At 35.8% G+C, this 15,209-nt stretch overlaps 1 protein-coding gene across 1 annotated transcript in view; it reads left to right on the plus strand.

The window, feature by feature from the left end:
- LOC125273905 (unconventional myosin-VIIa) overlaps positions 1–15,209 on the plus strand; it is a 35,296-nt gene that overhangs the window by 15,884 nt on the left and 4,203 nt on the right. Inside the window, exons 20-40 of the mRNA XM_048199707.1 lie at positions 71–155; positions 240–458; positions 542–751; positions 1,728–1,937; positions 2,032–2,199; positions 2,488–2,799; positions 3,228–3,385; positions 3,473–3,599; positions 3,725–3,844; positions 3,937–4,110; positions 4,214–4,441; positions 5,505–5,672; positions 5,760–5,877; positions 6,943–7,069; positions 7,204–7,358; positions 8,434–8,615; positions 8,748–8,866; positions 8,956–9,110; positions 9,359–9,512; positions 12,613–12,768; positions 13,560–13,665. Of these exons, the coding sequence (XP_048055664.1) occupies positions 71–155; positions 240–458; positions 542–751; positions 1,728–1,937; positions 2,032–2,199; positions 2,488–2,799; positions 3,228–3,385; positions 3,473–3,599; positions 3,725–3,844; positions 3,937–4,110; positions 4,214–4,441; positions 5,505–5,672; positions 5,760–5,877; positions 6,943–7,069; positions 7,204–7,358; positions 8,434–8,615; positions 8,748–8,866; positions 8,956–9,110; positions 9,359–9,512; positions 12,613–12,768; positions 13,560–13,665 (3,451 nt within the window). The remainder of the gene's footprint in view (positions 1–70; positions 156–239; positions 459–541; positions 752–1,727; positions 1,938–2,031; positions 2,200–2,487; positions 2,800–3,227; positions 3,386–3,472; positions 3,600–3,724; positions 3,845–3,936; positions 4,111–4,213; positions 4,442–5,504; positions 5,673–5,759; positions 5,878–6,942; positions 7,070–7,203; positions 7,359–8,433; positions 8,616–8,747; positions 8,867–8,955; positions 9,111–9,358; positions 9,513–12,612; positions 12,769–13,559; positions 13,666–15,209) is intronic.

Genomic DNA, 15,209 nt, shown 5'->3' on the forward strand with positions numbered 1-15,209 from the left:
GGATAATATCCTATGTTTGTAGAGAAATGTTTTACACTGGTTTACCACTCGTCTTTTTGCTTTCTTGCAGGAAAGCTTTCCTCAGAAAGAGAGGAGCAGCTGTGACCATACAGAAAACCTGGCGTGGACACAAAGTCAGAAAACTTTACAGAGTGGTGAGTTGTCCAGTTGTGACAGTTTTTAAAAGATGACAGTCATTGCTTGTACATGTTTGTAGAGTGAAACTTGTCTTTCTGTAGGTCCAGTTGGGTTATGCCCGTTTGCGAGCTCAAGTACGCTCTCGTCAGATGGCCTGGCAGTATAAACAGAAGCGACAGGCAGCTCTTCTGCTTCAGAGTCAGACTCGTGGATATCTTGCGAGGAAGGAGTGGAAACGAAAGCGAGAGGCAGTGATCCTCCTGCAGGCTTACACCAGAGGAACTCTAGCCAGAAAAGCTGTCAAGAAGATGAAGAGAGATGTAAGAAGCCATGTTTAGATCACAGTTTGCTTAATATCTCGATCTACATGTCATCATCTTTCACTATCCCTGTTTTTTTGTAGGCTTTCCTCTCACTTCAGGAACGTAGGGCAGAAGAACTTGCTGCTCTAGAAAGACAGAGGAGGCTTGAGGAAGTTCTGCGGCAGAAAAGAGAAAGAGATGCGGCGGAACAGATGGAATCCATCACGGACCAGGAAATGGTGGATGATATCTTTGGTTTCTTGCCTAGCATGGTTGGCGGACAGGAGGGCCAGGCACCTGAGGGCTTTGAGGTGAGAGATTAAAATTTTCAAAGAAGAATGATGTTAACCCTATAAATCCTATCGTAACATTTCTAAGGCCTTTAAATTATCAACCTAATCAATACTTTGCTGAAAAATCCTGTTTTACATTTTCTAAATGCCTTCTGTTGTCTGATTGATAGTTTGACTATGTTTTTAGCAAGTAAAATGCTTTTACTATAATTCTAAAAATATAAAGTAAACATAAGAATATTTCAAAATATACTCTGGACTGAAGGAACTGATATTTATATACATTTTATGTATTTTGAAGTGGTCTGCTATACTGTCATAAAGATCTCATTGATTTACATTACAAGCTATCAGTTTCATCTTATTTTCTGGCCATATAAATAACATCTGCACCAAATTACGTATTTTTGCTCAGTTTGAGCCTATGAATGAAACTAAGGTGTTTTTTCCTCCTCGAGTATGTGCTCCATATTCTCCTATATCATACTTAGCCATAAAAGCTTCATGAATCGAATATGATATATGATGACATGAACACGTTATCTGCAGAGCTGCTCTGAGAGTCACTTCACGAGCATTTCACTTCATTTGATAAAACTATCATCATGTCACATATACACACATAAACTCAAAGGTCTTCATGACAACCCATCAAAATAAAAAGTTAAGTTTAACTTAAATTATAACTAATATATTACTATTACACAGTAGTTCATAATAATAACAATAATAATACAGTTTATTAAAACACATACGAACTCAAACATCTTAATTATAACCCGCCAAAACGTCTAACTTGCAGAAAAAGTAAAAAAATTATAAATTATTAAAGAAAAAAATACTGTGATATATAATGAAACTGCCAGAATCTTTAAAAATACACATTTTTGGTCAATCCAGCCAGCACTATGGGTAGGTTTAGGGGTAGGTTTAGTGTTAGGGGCCAGAAAATGTCATTAGCTCGGCATGAAAAACATTGTGTGTGTGTGTTTAGGACTTGGAGAAAAAGCGGACGGTGCTTGAGGTGGTGGATCTGGATGATGCTCCAATGATGGAGATTCCAGAGGAAGACTACGATGATTTGGATGAGTACTCCTTCTCCAAGTTTGCTTCCATGTACTTCCAGGGTGCCGCCACACCCACACATATTCGTCAGAGAATACGTCAGCCGCTGCTTTACCATGAAGACGAGAATGACGTCCTGGTAAAGCCACCTTTAGTTGATTAATGTTATGTTGTGTTGACGAGTCACAATATAAAATGAAACCTTACAACTGATCTTCTCTTCTTCTCCACAGGCTTCACTAACAGTTTGGTGGATGATCTTGAGATTTATGGGTGATCTTCCTGAGCCAAAGGCTCAGGGGATCTCTAGAGGTGGACAAGCCTTTGCTGATCGCTCCCTGCAGAAGGATGTAGCATCTAGACAGGATAGACGCCTCAGCCATATGGTGGGCATAGACCAGGTGAGGAAACTCCTTTTTATTACATATTTCACTGCTGACAAAAACAGCAGGTCTGACCAGCTGGTTGCACAGATAAAAAAAAACTTGGCCAGTTTAAACCACATAAGACCAGCAAAGCAGGTCTTTTAAGCAGGTTTGTGACTCAATAATAAAAAGACTTAAGGATTCTGGACACCTGTCAACATATTTCCCTTCTCTCAATGTAAGAAAAGCAATCAGCAGTCTTTTGTTTAAATGTGCAAGGGATGTTTTGAAAGTGTTCATGACTGTCTCATTTGTTTTTTTCAGAGAATGAGAAATACAAGAAACACTCAGGTCACTACAGGTCCAGAAGAGGCTTCCCGCAACAGAAAATCTTCGACTTTTACAGACATACTGTCCCGGAACAGAAAATCTGTTCAAGACGAGGGTGTTCCAGGTCGCAAACAATCTGCCGTTCCAGGCCGCAAACAATCTGCCATACCAGGGCAGGGTCCTAAAAACAGAAAGACCTCAACTTTCACTGACATAATGTCCCGAAACAGAAAGACCTCCACAATTCCTGAGGGGCTGCCACCAAACAGAAGGACCAGTAGAAAACCATCTGTTATAGCAGAAGAGGTGAGACACAAAATTTTGCAGATTGGTCAACGATGTTGCACACATCTCTTGTTTTGAATAATTAAATAGATATAACAACAAATATATATATAAAAAAATATTAATTTAGACATTTTGTTAATGTCATTAGCTAAAATATCGGATAATTTAACCTGTTTATGACAAGACAAGGTTAGTTCAGGTTGTAAAATGTCATGTGGTGCGATACACGTATATACTTTTTACCTTGAAAATATTAAACTGTAACTGCCTGTGACCTACTGTATTTGTCATGTAACTGCATGCACTGAACCATGACGTCTGGTTCAGTACAATTACCTGTACTATTACACCCCAATTCCTGCACAAACCATTCTTACATTCATCTAAAAGAAAAATGTGACATACTTTGAATTTATAGTCTTAACTCACTAACTTTTAATTTTAAGGCAGAAGATGGGTCTGAAGTTGCCAAACAACCCACTGTGCAAACTATTAGCGAAGAAGATGAAATGAACGGAGACGGACTCACCCTGGACCGGCCAATGACATCTCTTGAAAAGTTACATATCATTGTTGGATATGCCATTGTCAGACGTGACCTCAGGTTGTTAATTATTCAAAACCATAAGTAATCTATTGGTTAGTGGTCAAATGTTTCTGCTTCTAAACCCTTAGCATTTCTCATTGTTAGGGATGAAATCTACTGCCAGATCTGTAAGCAGCTCCAGGAGAACTCAAATCGTGGTAGCTTCTTCCGTGGCTGGATCCTCTTGTCCATCTGTTTGGGCATCTTTCCTCCTACTGAGAGCTTCATTAAGGTGAATGAAGAATATTCTTCCTTAATAAACTCTTTGATACATCATGCCACTCTTTCTTCATGGAGTAATACATTTAAAATGAGTATTCAGTTGCGTTTAAGTTGTCTCATCTGTTCTCCTTATAGTACCTGCAAAGTTTTCTTCGCTTTGGTCCTGTGGGATACGCACCTTACTGCGCTGAGCGACTGAGGCGTACTGTTGCCAATGGAGTGCGTGGAGAGCCTCCCAGCTGGCTGGAGCTCCAGGTGAAGACACTTATGCCTCGTTCACACAAACAATTGGCCATTACTACTATAGATTTGAAACTATAATTCATACCCTCTCTGTTCACTCACAGGCCACAAAGTCCAAGAAACCCATTTCCATCTCAGTGACTTTGATGGATGGCAGAACTATCAGTATGCCTGTAGATTCTGCATCCACATCTAAAGAGGTCTGCCAAATGCTCTCAAAGAAGGTCAAACTTCAGGACACATTTGGCTTCTCAATATATGTGGCTTTATATGACAAGGTATGAAGCCCCCAGTCTGAATTGAGAGCTAAAGTCAGATTTTGTTCATGGTTACCCAGTATGATTCGAATTTAAGACATGGTTTGGTACTCTCTCTTTCTAGGTGTGGTCTTTAGGTGGTGGCCGTGAGCATGTGATGGATGCCATCTCTCAGTGTGAACAGGAAGTGAAGAGGAAGGGTGGGCAGGAGCAACACGCCCCCTGGCGTCTCTACTTCCGTAAAGAGATCTTCACACCTTGGCATGACTGCAGCCAGGATAATGTCAGCACAGACCTTATCTACAGACAGGTCATCAGAGGCCTGAAATATGGAGAGTACCAGTGTGAGAAGGTACGCTCGAGATCAATTTTTTTTGGGTTGCACTTTATTTTACAGATTATGCACTTTCAATTACAGTGTACGTACTGAATAATATATAAGGTTACTACATAGGTTAAGATTATGTTTAGGGGTAGATTCAGGATTTCTACCTAGTTATTACCTAGTTATTGTAATTACTACAATAAGTATATGGTATGTCCATGCAAAACAGGACTGTAATCAGTTATGATATTAATGTTTTAATTCATTTAATAGCAAATTGTTGTTGCTATATATATATATATACATATATATATATATATATATATATATATATTTATATGTAATATTATTTTTTATATATATATTTGGCAATTATCTCACAATTTGTAAAGATACATTTTGTGATTTTATTTTGTTGTGCTAAATAAAATGGCAGCTGTCTAAGCCAATTTACTGACACCTAGTGGTGTGGATCCAGCATCAAGCAAATGCAATTGTATTTCTGTTACCAATTCAATTGGTTTATTGGAATTGTTTATGGAATTGTTTTATTCACTGTCATCTGTGATTACTTTATCCAGTGGGAGCAAGTCACATTTATTTATATAGAACTTTATACAGTACAGATGATTTCAAATCAGCTTCACAGTAATAAACAGTATTAATGTTGCAGAGTTCTTCAGTTATGAAACCAATACAATTTCAGCCGTAAAGCAGCTCTAAAAAGATAGTAGTGTCATTATTCAGCTCGTTTTAGTTCAGTGTTGATTTAGTTTATTTCAATAACAGTACAAATCTCATTAGTTACCAAGCAAACTCAGTTCAACTAAGCTCTACAGAAGATAATAGTATCGTTATTCATCTCAAGTAAGTTCAGCTCAACCCATCCAATAGTGTCAGTGCAGTCAAATTGATAATATTACTAAATATCAAGTGTCTTTTAAATTCTTTGAAAGTGTCAGATAAAGCGGGTTACTGGGATACAATGAGAAGTTTTTTGCTGATCATATGATCTCAACATGGTGGCCCCCATGAGTTGACTATGTTGTGTCATTCATTCCATGGTATTTCTCCTTTGTGTTTCCATCAGGAGGAAGACTATGTTGCACTTGCCGCAAAGCACTTCTTTGTGCAGTATGGATCAGACACCAGTATGGAGAATACTAGGACTGTGGTTAAGGAGTGCATTAACTCCAAACTACTGGAGGCCAAGTCAGAAGACAAGTGGATCCAGATGGTCAACACAGCACATGCACAAGTAAAGATTTTTTTATTTTGCTGCTTATGTTAAAATAATACAAAGCTTTCCTCTAGTATATCACAAGCATTTGTCTCTTTCTACTAGGGCCCATTCATAAAGTCTCGGACCAAGTCTGATAAAGTGAAAGCAGAGGTGGTTGACTATGCTCGTCAAAAGTGGCCCATGTTCTTTTCCAAGTTTTTTGAAGTTGCCAAGTTATCTGGTATGGATTGGATGCTAAGATTAGTATTACATACATTAGCTTTCAAAAGTTTGGGGTCAGTAAGATTTTTTTTTTAATGAATCGGAGTGTCTATTTGCAAATAGCCTGCCTTGTTGGCAGAGGCTATTTAAACTAACTCCGTCCACCATTAGTGGCGTGGAGAGTGGGTGACGTTAGGTTTTGACGTCACTGACCCAAGTTCGAATTCGCTTTTTATCAAACTCATTCTTCTCCCTTTTCACATCGCATAACAGCTCTGAGTAGCTTTTATTTTAAATAAAAATGAAGAAAATATTTGAAAAATGTCAATAAAGTGCCTAACAGGTATTTAATAGTGGAATAAAGTGTTTAACAGGTAGCGTTAGGAGTAGGTGAAGGGGAGGTAATGTCAAGTACAAGTAATGTGCTAATAAGGAAACATCCATTAATGATTTTAATAAATATTATCATATGCACTGAATATGTTATTGTTGCATACTGTTTTATAATATGCTACAGTGCACAAATAATATCTGCCACTATTTGCATTAAGTATAAATAACATCTAACAATTATTTACACTTTGTGCAAAGAAAATATTACTATTTTCACTTAGAGTAAATAGCATCTATCGCTATACTTTCTTTAGCTATCGAAAGTGACATTTATAATGTTACAAAAGATTTGTTTCAAATAAATACTGTTATTTTTAACTCTCATCAAATCTTGAAAAAATGTATCATAGTTTCCACAAAAATATTAAGCAGCATGTTTTCAACATTGATAATTATCATCAAATCAGCATATTAGAATGATTTCTGAAGGATCATGTGACACTGAAGACTAGAGAAATGGCTGCTGAAAATTCAGCTTTGCCATCACAACAATACCTTATATTTTATAATATTTTCAAATAGAAAAATCCTTTTAAATTGTGGTAGTATTTCATAATATATATGCAGAATTGAAACCTCAAACTTTTGAATGGTAGTGTACATTGCAAATGCATTTCAACAACTAATGCACAAGAATAGCTTTTATATAATTTGATGAATGAGATTAGATTTGTGTTATTTCAATACTCAGGTCCTCCTCTGTCAAAGAACAAGTTCATCCTTGCCATAAATTCAATGGGAATAACATTCCTAGATGAAAGAGAAAAGACTCTTCTTGTGCTGTCTTACCCAGAGCTCACTGGGGTCAACACTATTAGGTGAGCTGGACACCAGTTGATGTTTGATGGACTTGTATAATGTTGCCATTTACAATATTAAAATATTGTAATTAAAATGAGTGATACCTTCCTTTGTAAATTCCCTGAATTCCTCCTGCCTCGTCCCCCTCCAGAGAAAGGAAGTGTGTGTGTTTGCTGACTCTGAAAGGGGACTTCACACTGAATGCAATTGTGGCCTCCGACATCTCTGATCTGGTAGCCATGTTTCTGGCAGGCCTCTTACAACGTTCACAATTTGCTGTGGCCCTACAGGAGGTTAACAGACAAGGTCAGAAGAGACAATAAGCTGCATACATTTCACTAAATATTTTTTTGTTTTTTTGTTGTTTTTTTGTTGTTTTAAATCACCATCTGTTATTTACGGAAGAGGATTAGGGCCAAGCAATAATAAAAAAAATAAAACCATCTCGAGATTAAAGTTGTTAAATTTCGAGAAAAAAGTCGAAATAAAATGTTGAGAATAAACTTGTTAAACTACGAGAAAAAACTTGTTAAATTTTGAGAAAAAGGTCGAGATAAAATGTTGAGAATAAACTCATTAAATTACGAGAAAAAAACTCGTTAAATTTCAAGAAAAAAGTTGAGATAAAATGTTGAGAATAAACTCGTTAAATTACGAGAAAAAAACTTGTTACATTTCGAGAAAAAAGTCGAGAAAAAATGTTGAGAATAAAGCCATTAAATTACGAGAAAAAAGTCGTTAAATTACGAGAACAAATTCGTTAAATTTAGAGAAAAAAGTCGAGATAAAATGTTGTGAATAAAGTCATTAAATTACGAGAAAAAAGTCGTTAAATTACGAGAACAAACTCGTTAAATTTAGAGAAAAAAGTCGAGATAAAATGTTGTGAATAAAGTCATTAAATTACGAGAAAAAAGTCGTTAAATTACGAGAACAAACTCGTTAAATTTCGAGAAAAAAGTCGAGATAAAATGTTGAGAATAAAGTCATTAAATTACGAGAATAAATTCATTAAATTACGAGAAAAAAGTCGTTAAATTACGAGAACAAATTCGTTAAATTACGAGAATAAATTAATTTAATGACTTTATTCTCAACATTTTTTCTCGACTTTTTTCTCGAAATTTAACGACATTTTTCTCATAATTTAACAAATTTGTTCCTGTAATTTAACGACTTTTTTCTTGTAATTTAATGACTTTATTCTCAACATTTTATCTTGACTTTTTTTCTCGAAATTTAACGAGTTTTTTTCTCGAAATTTAACAACTTTAATCTCGAGATAGTTTTATTTTTTTATTATTGCTTGGCCCTAATCCTCTTCCGTAGTTATTCGACTTTGTTGTTGTCTAATGAAAAATGGTTTGGATTTTTTTTCAAGATGATCGAACATTTCTCAGCTTTAAGAGGGCAGAGCTCATCTTCCTCATTCAGGATGACGAGTTTTCTGCTGCTCGTGGCTGGTTGAAGGGTAAGAATGAGCGGACTGGAGAAATCGGTGCAGTCCCTGCTGATGCTGTCTTGATTCTTCCGACTCTTACGAAACCGACCAATGAAGTCCTGGTGAGAGCTTCAGTATATTTTTCATGCTTTCCTGTTGACTTGAAAAGTACTTTAGATCTGTGAAGGTCTGAGTTATGGAATATGATTGTGTTGGCTTTGATTGCTAAAAGCTCTTTGTATTCTTTTTTATAGAGCCTGATCAGCTTGTCCCCAGATCAGAGAAAGACCATCATAGACAACACTTCAAAAGGAACCATCACTGAAAGAGTGGCTCCTTCAACTCTCAAAGAGTTCTCCCTTGAATACTTCAGGTACTTGCAGCCCTGTTTGAACACATTGTGACATTACATTCTGAAGTGTTTCAGAAGGGAACACCATGTTGTTTCTGTCATTGTCACAGGCAGCCCACCAAGGATGTAAACAGACAGGTGATCTCTAAGAATGCAGCACCTGAGAGGCTGTGGGCAAACTCCAGAGAACCCATCAGACAGCCCCTGCTGAAGAGACTGGTGGGCAATCCAGATTTAAGCCCACAGGCCTGCCAGGCCTTCACTGATATCCTTTATCCACATACATTTAAGTTGTTATTATTATGAACACGGCTTATTTCCGCAGTAGTAGTTTAACACCTTACCTGATACATGCCTGATGCCTGATACATATCCAAATGACTTGGCAACTGTTGTAATTTGATGTACAATTGTATAAGTACTGGTCCATGAGTAAGATTTACCAGCTAACCTGGTTATCCAGGTAGGATACAAGCTTAAGAAAGTGCTGATTCCTTGACTTGTAGTCTGCACCTATTCTGAAATATATGGGTGACTACCCTACCAGACAGATTCAGAGCCCTCTGGAACTCACTGACCAGATCTTTGGCCCACCTACAGGAAATGAGGAACTCAGAGATGAGATCTACTGCCAGATCATGAAACAAATGACCAGCAATAATAACCGGTAAACAGCATTACATGCTCAAACAGAAGTCAATACTGTACTGTATTTTGCCTAATGGAAGCCTGTACACTATCATTCAAAAGTTTGGGGCTTGTATAATTTTTTATTTTATTTATTTTTTTAAAGTTTTTTTTAAAGAAGTCTCATATGCTCACCAAGGCTGGATTTATGTAATCAGAAATACAGCAAAAACAGTAATATTTTTTAAATATTTTTGCAATTTAAAATAACTGTTTTCTATTTTAAAGGTGCCCTCGAATGAAAAATTGAATTTATCTTGGCATAGTTAAATAACAAGAGTTCAGTACATGGAAATGACATACAGTGAGTCTCAAACTCCATTGTTTCCTCCTTTTTATATAAATCTCATTTGTTTAAAAGACCTCCGAAGAACAGGCGAATCTCAACATAACACCGACTGTTACGTAACAGTCGGGGTGTACGCCCCAATATTTGCATATGCCAGCCCACGTTTCCAACATTATAAAAGGCATTAGACAAGGGCAGCCAGTATTAACGTCTGGATGTGACAACCAAATCATCAGACTAGGTAAGCAAGCAAGAACAATAGCGAAAAATGGCAGATGGAGCAATAATAACTGACATGATCCATGATAACATGATATTTTTAGTGATATTTGTAAACTGTCTTTCTAAATGTTTCGTTAGCATGTCGCTAATGTATTGTTAAATGTGGTTAAAGTTACCATCGGTTATTACTGTATTCACGAAGACAAGAGAGCCGTCGCTATTTTCATTTTTAAACACTTGCAGTCTGTATAATTCATAAACACAACTTCATTCTTTATAAATCTCTCCAACAGAGTAGCATTAGCCGTTAACCACGGAGCACTATCAAACTCATTCAAAATCAGAAGTAAACAATATAACAGTATATAATACTCACATAATCCGACGCATGCATGACGAACACTTTGTAAAGATCCATTTTGAGGGTTATATTAGCTGTGTAAACTTTAAGGCACTGTTCAAGGCAAGCGCAAGCTCTGTGGGCGTGGACCACGGGATTTAAAGGGGTCGCAGCATAAAATCGGCGCGTTTATAATGATGCCCCAAAATAGGCAGTTAAAAAAATTAATAAAAAAAATCTATGGCGTATTTTGATCTGAAACTTCACAGACACATTCAGGGGACACCTTAGACTTATATTACATCTTTTAAAAACATAATCTAGGGCACCTTTAATTTATTGTAAAATGTAATTCATTCCTGTTTGGGGATAAACAGTTTAGGACCCTTGAAACCAGATATGTTGAATAAAGACCCGGGGTTTCAAAAAAATTAATAAATTGAATAAACCCTGGATTTAGGTACTGGATGTTCTTTTGGGGTCATGACATGACATCTGCTGGTCTCAAGCAGAATGCCAGTTGTCCAGTACAAAGGACCTGCAAAGAACACTTGGCACACATACACAGATACATGATTCACAGCTTCTTGAAGGCTGAAGTTGATCTGAGCTCTGCTCTGAGCAGGAAACTTTCCCAAAACATACTGATAACATGTACTTTTCTCTCAGTGAGAGCTACAGACAATATCCAAAATTATTTTCTAGTGTTTGAAAAGGAAAATAAATGCTTTACCATATGTTGAAGAAGTCATTCAAATAATTTAACACAAAATATATGTTGATTAATAACTTAAAAGATATATATTGAAGCAGCAGTGGATTCTAGAATCCATCCCTTCACCTGTGATGGAAAAGCTGAATTTTCAGCAGCCATTATTCCAGTCTCAGTCACATGATCCTTCAGAAATCATTCTAATATGTTACTTGACCACCAAATCAGCATTTCTTCTTATTATTATTAGTTGAAAACAGTTGTGCTTCTTAGTATTTTGATAGAAACTGTGATGCATATTTTTTTTAGGAATCACTGATGAATAGAAAGTTTAAAAGAACAGCAGTCTTTGCTGTTACTTTTGATCCTTTTATTTCAAGTATTGAAATATTAATTTCTTAAAAAAAAAAATCATAAACTCTTCTGAAATTTGTTCAAAGATGTGACAGAGACACAGTTTCACAATAGTTCTGTACAGTTTTCCTTTTGGGATTTTAGTTGAACTAAAGTCAAATTGCCCTTTATAACGGTGAGGGAAACTATGCAACCTTTAACTTCTATCCTTCAGTGAACCAATTTTTTTAATAAGCTACTTCTTTTTTTAATTTTATCATTTATTATTTAAGAATTAGGTTTGAAGTATAGATTACAGTAGTGTTGTTTTGTATGTTGTTTTGTTTTTCATACCTAACCATCTTTTCTGGATATGCTTAACTATTGGCAGTATATTAGATTCAGATGGCATTAAGTCTAGAAGCTTTAGATTACTGGAATACAGTTAAAGTTCCAAGAGATCCAGTCAATTTCCTTTCCTCACCAGTTTCAGGTGCTAAAATGCTGTATCACTATGAAATTAAAGGATTAGTTCACCCTAAAATGAAAATTCTGTCATTAATTACTCACCCTCATGTCGTTCCACACCTCTAAGACCTTCGTTCATCTTCGGAACACAAATTAAGATATTTTTGATGAAATCCAATGGTTCGTGAGGCCTGCATTTAGAGCAAGTTAATTTAGACTTCAAATGCCCAGAAAGCTACTAAAGACATATTTAAAACAGTTCATGTGACTACAGTGGTTCAACCTTAATGTTATGAAGTGACGAGAATACTTTTTGTGCACCAAAAAAACAAAATAACGACTATTCAACAATACCTAGTGATGGGCGATTTCAAAACACTGCTTCATGAAGCTTCGGAGCTTTATGAATCTTTTGTTTCAAATCAGTGGTTCGGAGCATGTAAACCACTGAAAATTCGAAACACTTATGATGTGACAAAGCCTCGTTTACTGAAATCATGTGACTTTGACAGTTTGAGACTTCCGTTTCATGCTGACTTTAAACCACTTCTAGACATTAGATAGTCAGTTAAATGTGCCGTTTATATGTATATATGCCATATTTATATGTATATATGCCATTTCAGATGCTATTTTTATGATTATATGAATTTCTAATAAACAAATGGTAAATTATAATTGTAAGTTAACATTTCCGAGTGTTGTTTGTGAATCAGATACAGTGTGGAGCAGGGCTGGCAGCTGCTGTGGCTGTGCTGTGGTCTCTTCCCTCCCAGTAACTCTCTGCTGAAACATGCCCAGCGTTTCATCGAGACACGCAAACGAGAGCCATTGGCCACAGACTGCCTCCAGAGACTGCAAGCGGCTCGGAGGTATGGCCAGCATTCGAGGACATATGCTTAACCACATTTAATTTTAACCCAAACTATTATCATTACAAATGAGATCATATTGCATTGTGGGTACAAGAGGAAATACAATGAATAAACAGACTTTAAAGTTAAAATGAATTGGTTGTACTTTCCTAAGTTTCATATCATGTGAGTTCAGTTATAGAATCACTAAAAGCTAATGTTTAAGTCACTGTTAATCTCTGTATAAAAGCTTATGAGCATAATGCTTGTATTGTTTTTACTCTTTGAACTTTGGCTGGCTTACCTGGAAGCCATAACCTTTTGGAGCTCATCTTATACAGCATGTGTGTTATGTTACTGCACTGATCTACTGGCACAGATAAACATCCTATACCAGATGCTGGTAGTTTAGCATGTTGAAAACAAGCTTGACTTATTTCCATGTTCAAAATGGATCATTGACATATGATATTGATGATTATTGGTGTTGGATCCTTGTAATTCAGTTTTAAAATCACACACTGTATGCCTATTAGCACAGAAACACCTCTCCTTTTATTAGCATGCTAGCCTTTGCCAGACAGGAGCCAATGCCAGGAAAGTGATGGGATAGTACAGAATTTACAGCGGCTTCATCTGCCACGGCAGCTGTTCAAAGACTTTTGGGACACTACTGTAACCCTGTAGTTGAAATGAGTCCACAAGCTGGGTCACAGATGAGGAGAATTGCATTGTTGATTTGGTGTGATAATATAACAGCCATATGTTTACTGTATGTAAGACAACATTTGTCATTGTTTTTGTGCTAGAATGGAGCCCAGAAAACTTCCACCTCATCAGGTAGAGGTTGAAGCAATTCAGCAGAACAGCACCAAGATCTTCCACAAAATTCAGTTCCCCAATGACAGTCAAGAGGTAACATAATATATATATATTTATATATATATATATATATATATTATTTATTTTTTCTATTAAATTATATTATATTTGTATCCATTTTTGTGAAATTATTATTAAAAATGTGTATTAGTAATTATAAAAATATTGCAACAAGGTAGAAATTGCAGTTGTAATGTAACTACAAAAAAATTAATTAATGGATTAGTTCACTTCAGAATTAAAATTTCCTTATACTTTACTCACCTTCATGTCATCCAAGATGTTTGTCTTTCTTTCTTCATTCAAAAAGAAATTATGGTTTTTGAGGATAACATTCCAGGATTTTTCTCCATATAGTGGACTTCAACGGCTACCAATGGGTTGAAGTTCCAAATTGCAGTTTCAATTAGTGATCGACCAATATTGATTTTTTTATAACCGATACCGATTATTTGCATGTTTATGTACCTGATAACCGATGTGCAGAACCGATATTTATTCAAAATAAATGTTTAAAGTCTTATGTTTTAAAATGGAGAAAATAAATGACAGGGGAGTTATATCACCTTTGCAGAAATGTAATTTATTTTAAACAGTTTTAGAAGGTTTATGTGCCATTTAATAGGTTTAAGAGTGAGGAATAATTCACTGGGTAATTTTAATTTAATTCACTGAATAATATTAGCTGGAATATATAACATTGTCAGGAAAGTAACAAACAAAACAGCATACATCATTGCATTTTCCAAATAGTGTTATTAATTATTATGTTTTGTCGGTCTAGATCATGAAATGCTTTCTGACAAAGTGCTGTAACTTATCTATGCATTTACACAAAACTATAAATTGGGCTACTCAACCGCGATCGCGTGTGGAGATAATAAATAATTTCCACAGAGCTGCATTTATTTAGATTTGTATTAACTAAATAATGGTTATGTAGTAAATCAAATGATTATATAATCTAGGGTGTTTAAACGAGATAATCTTGTCAAAAATTTCATATGAACGAACTTTTTTTTTCGAGACTATATAAAGTTAAACAGTACTTGTCAGTTGGCATTTTATGATCTAAATTTAATCTAACGTTAAATCATGAAATGCCAACTGACAAAGTGCTGTTTGACTATAACTTAATCAACCGCGATCGTGCATGGAGATAATAAAGCAATATGAACGAACTTTTTCTTCTAGACTAATGGTGAGCAAATACAACAGGTAGAGAATTAAATTCAGCGCTTTTATTTTCAACATGCACTCATTCATGTCTGTTTTATTTAATTCATGTAAAGTTACGTCTTTATTGGGGCAGGACATGACGAATGACACTATGTGACTCAATGAGTTCGTCTCAATTGTTTAGAAACAAGCTGCATAAATTAACTATATCAGGAATTTATGTCTCAGATCTCATTTGTGCATGTCTGTTATGTTAAATAAAGTTGATTAATTAAAGCAAACCAAGTAGAACATATACTTTACCTGTGCACTGAGTTGTTGTTGACTGATCTCCTCAGACGCCCGGGCTGCAATGGCGGAAATCTCAAAACGGCCACAAGATGGCGCCGTAAATCGGC

The sequence above is a fragment of the Megalobrama amblycephala genome, linkage group LG8 (assembly GCF_018812025.1).
Source record: "Megalobrama amblycephala isolate DHTTF-2021 linkage group LG8, ASM1881202v1, whole genome shotgun sequence".
Classification (NCBI taxonomy): Eukaryota; Metazoa; Chordata; class Actinopteri; order Cypriniformes; family Xenocyprididae; genus Megalobrama; species Megalobrama amblycephala.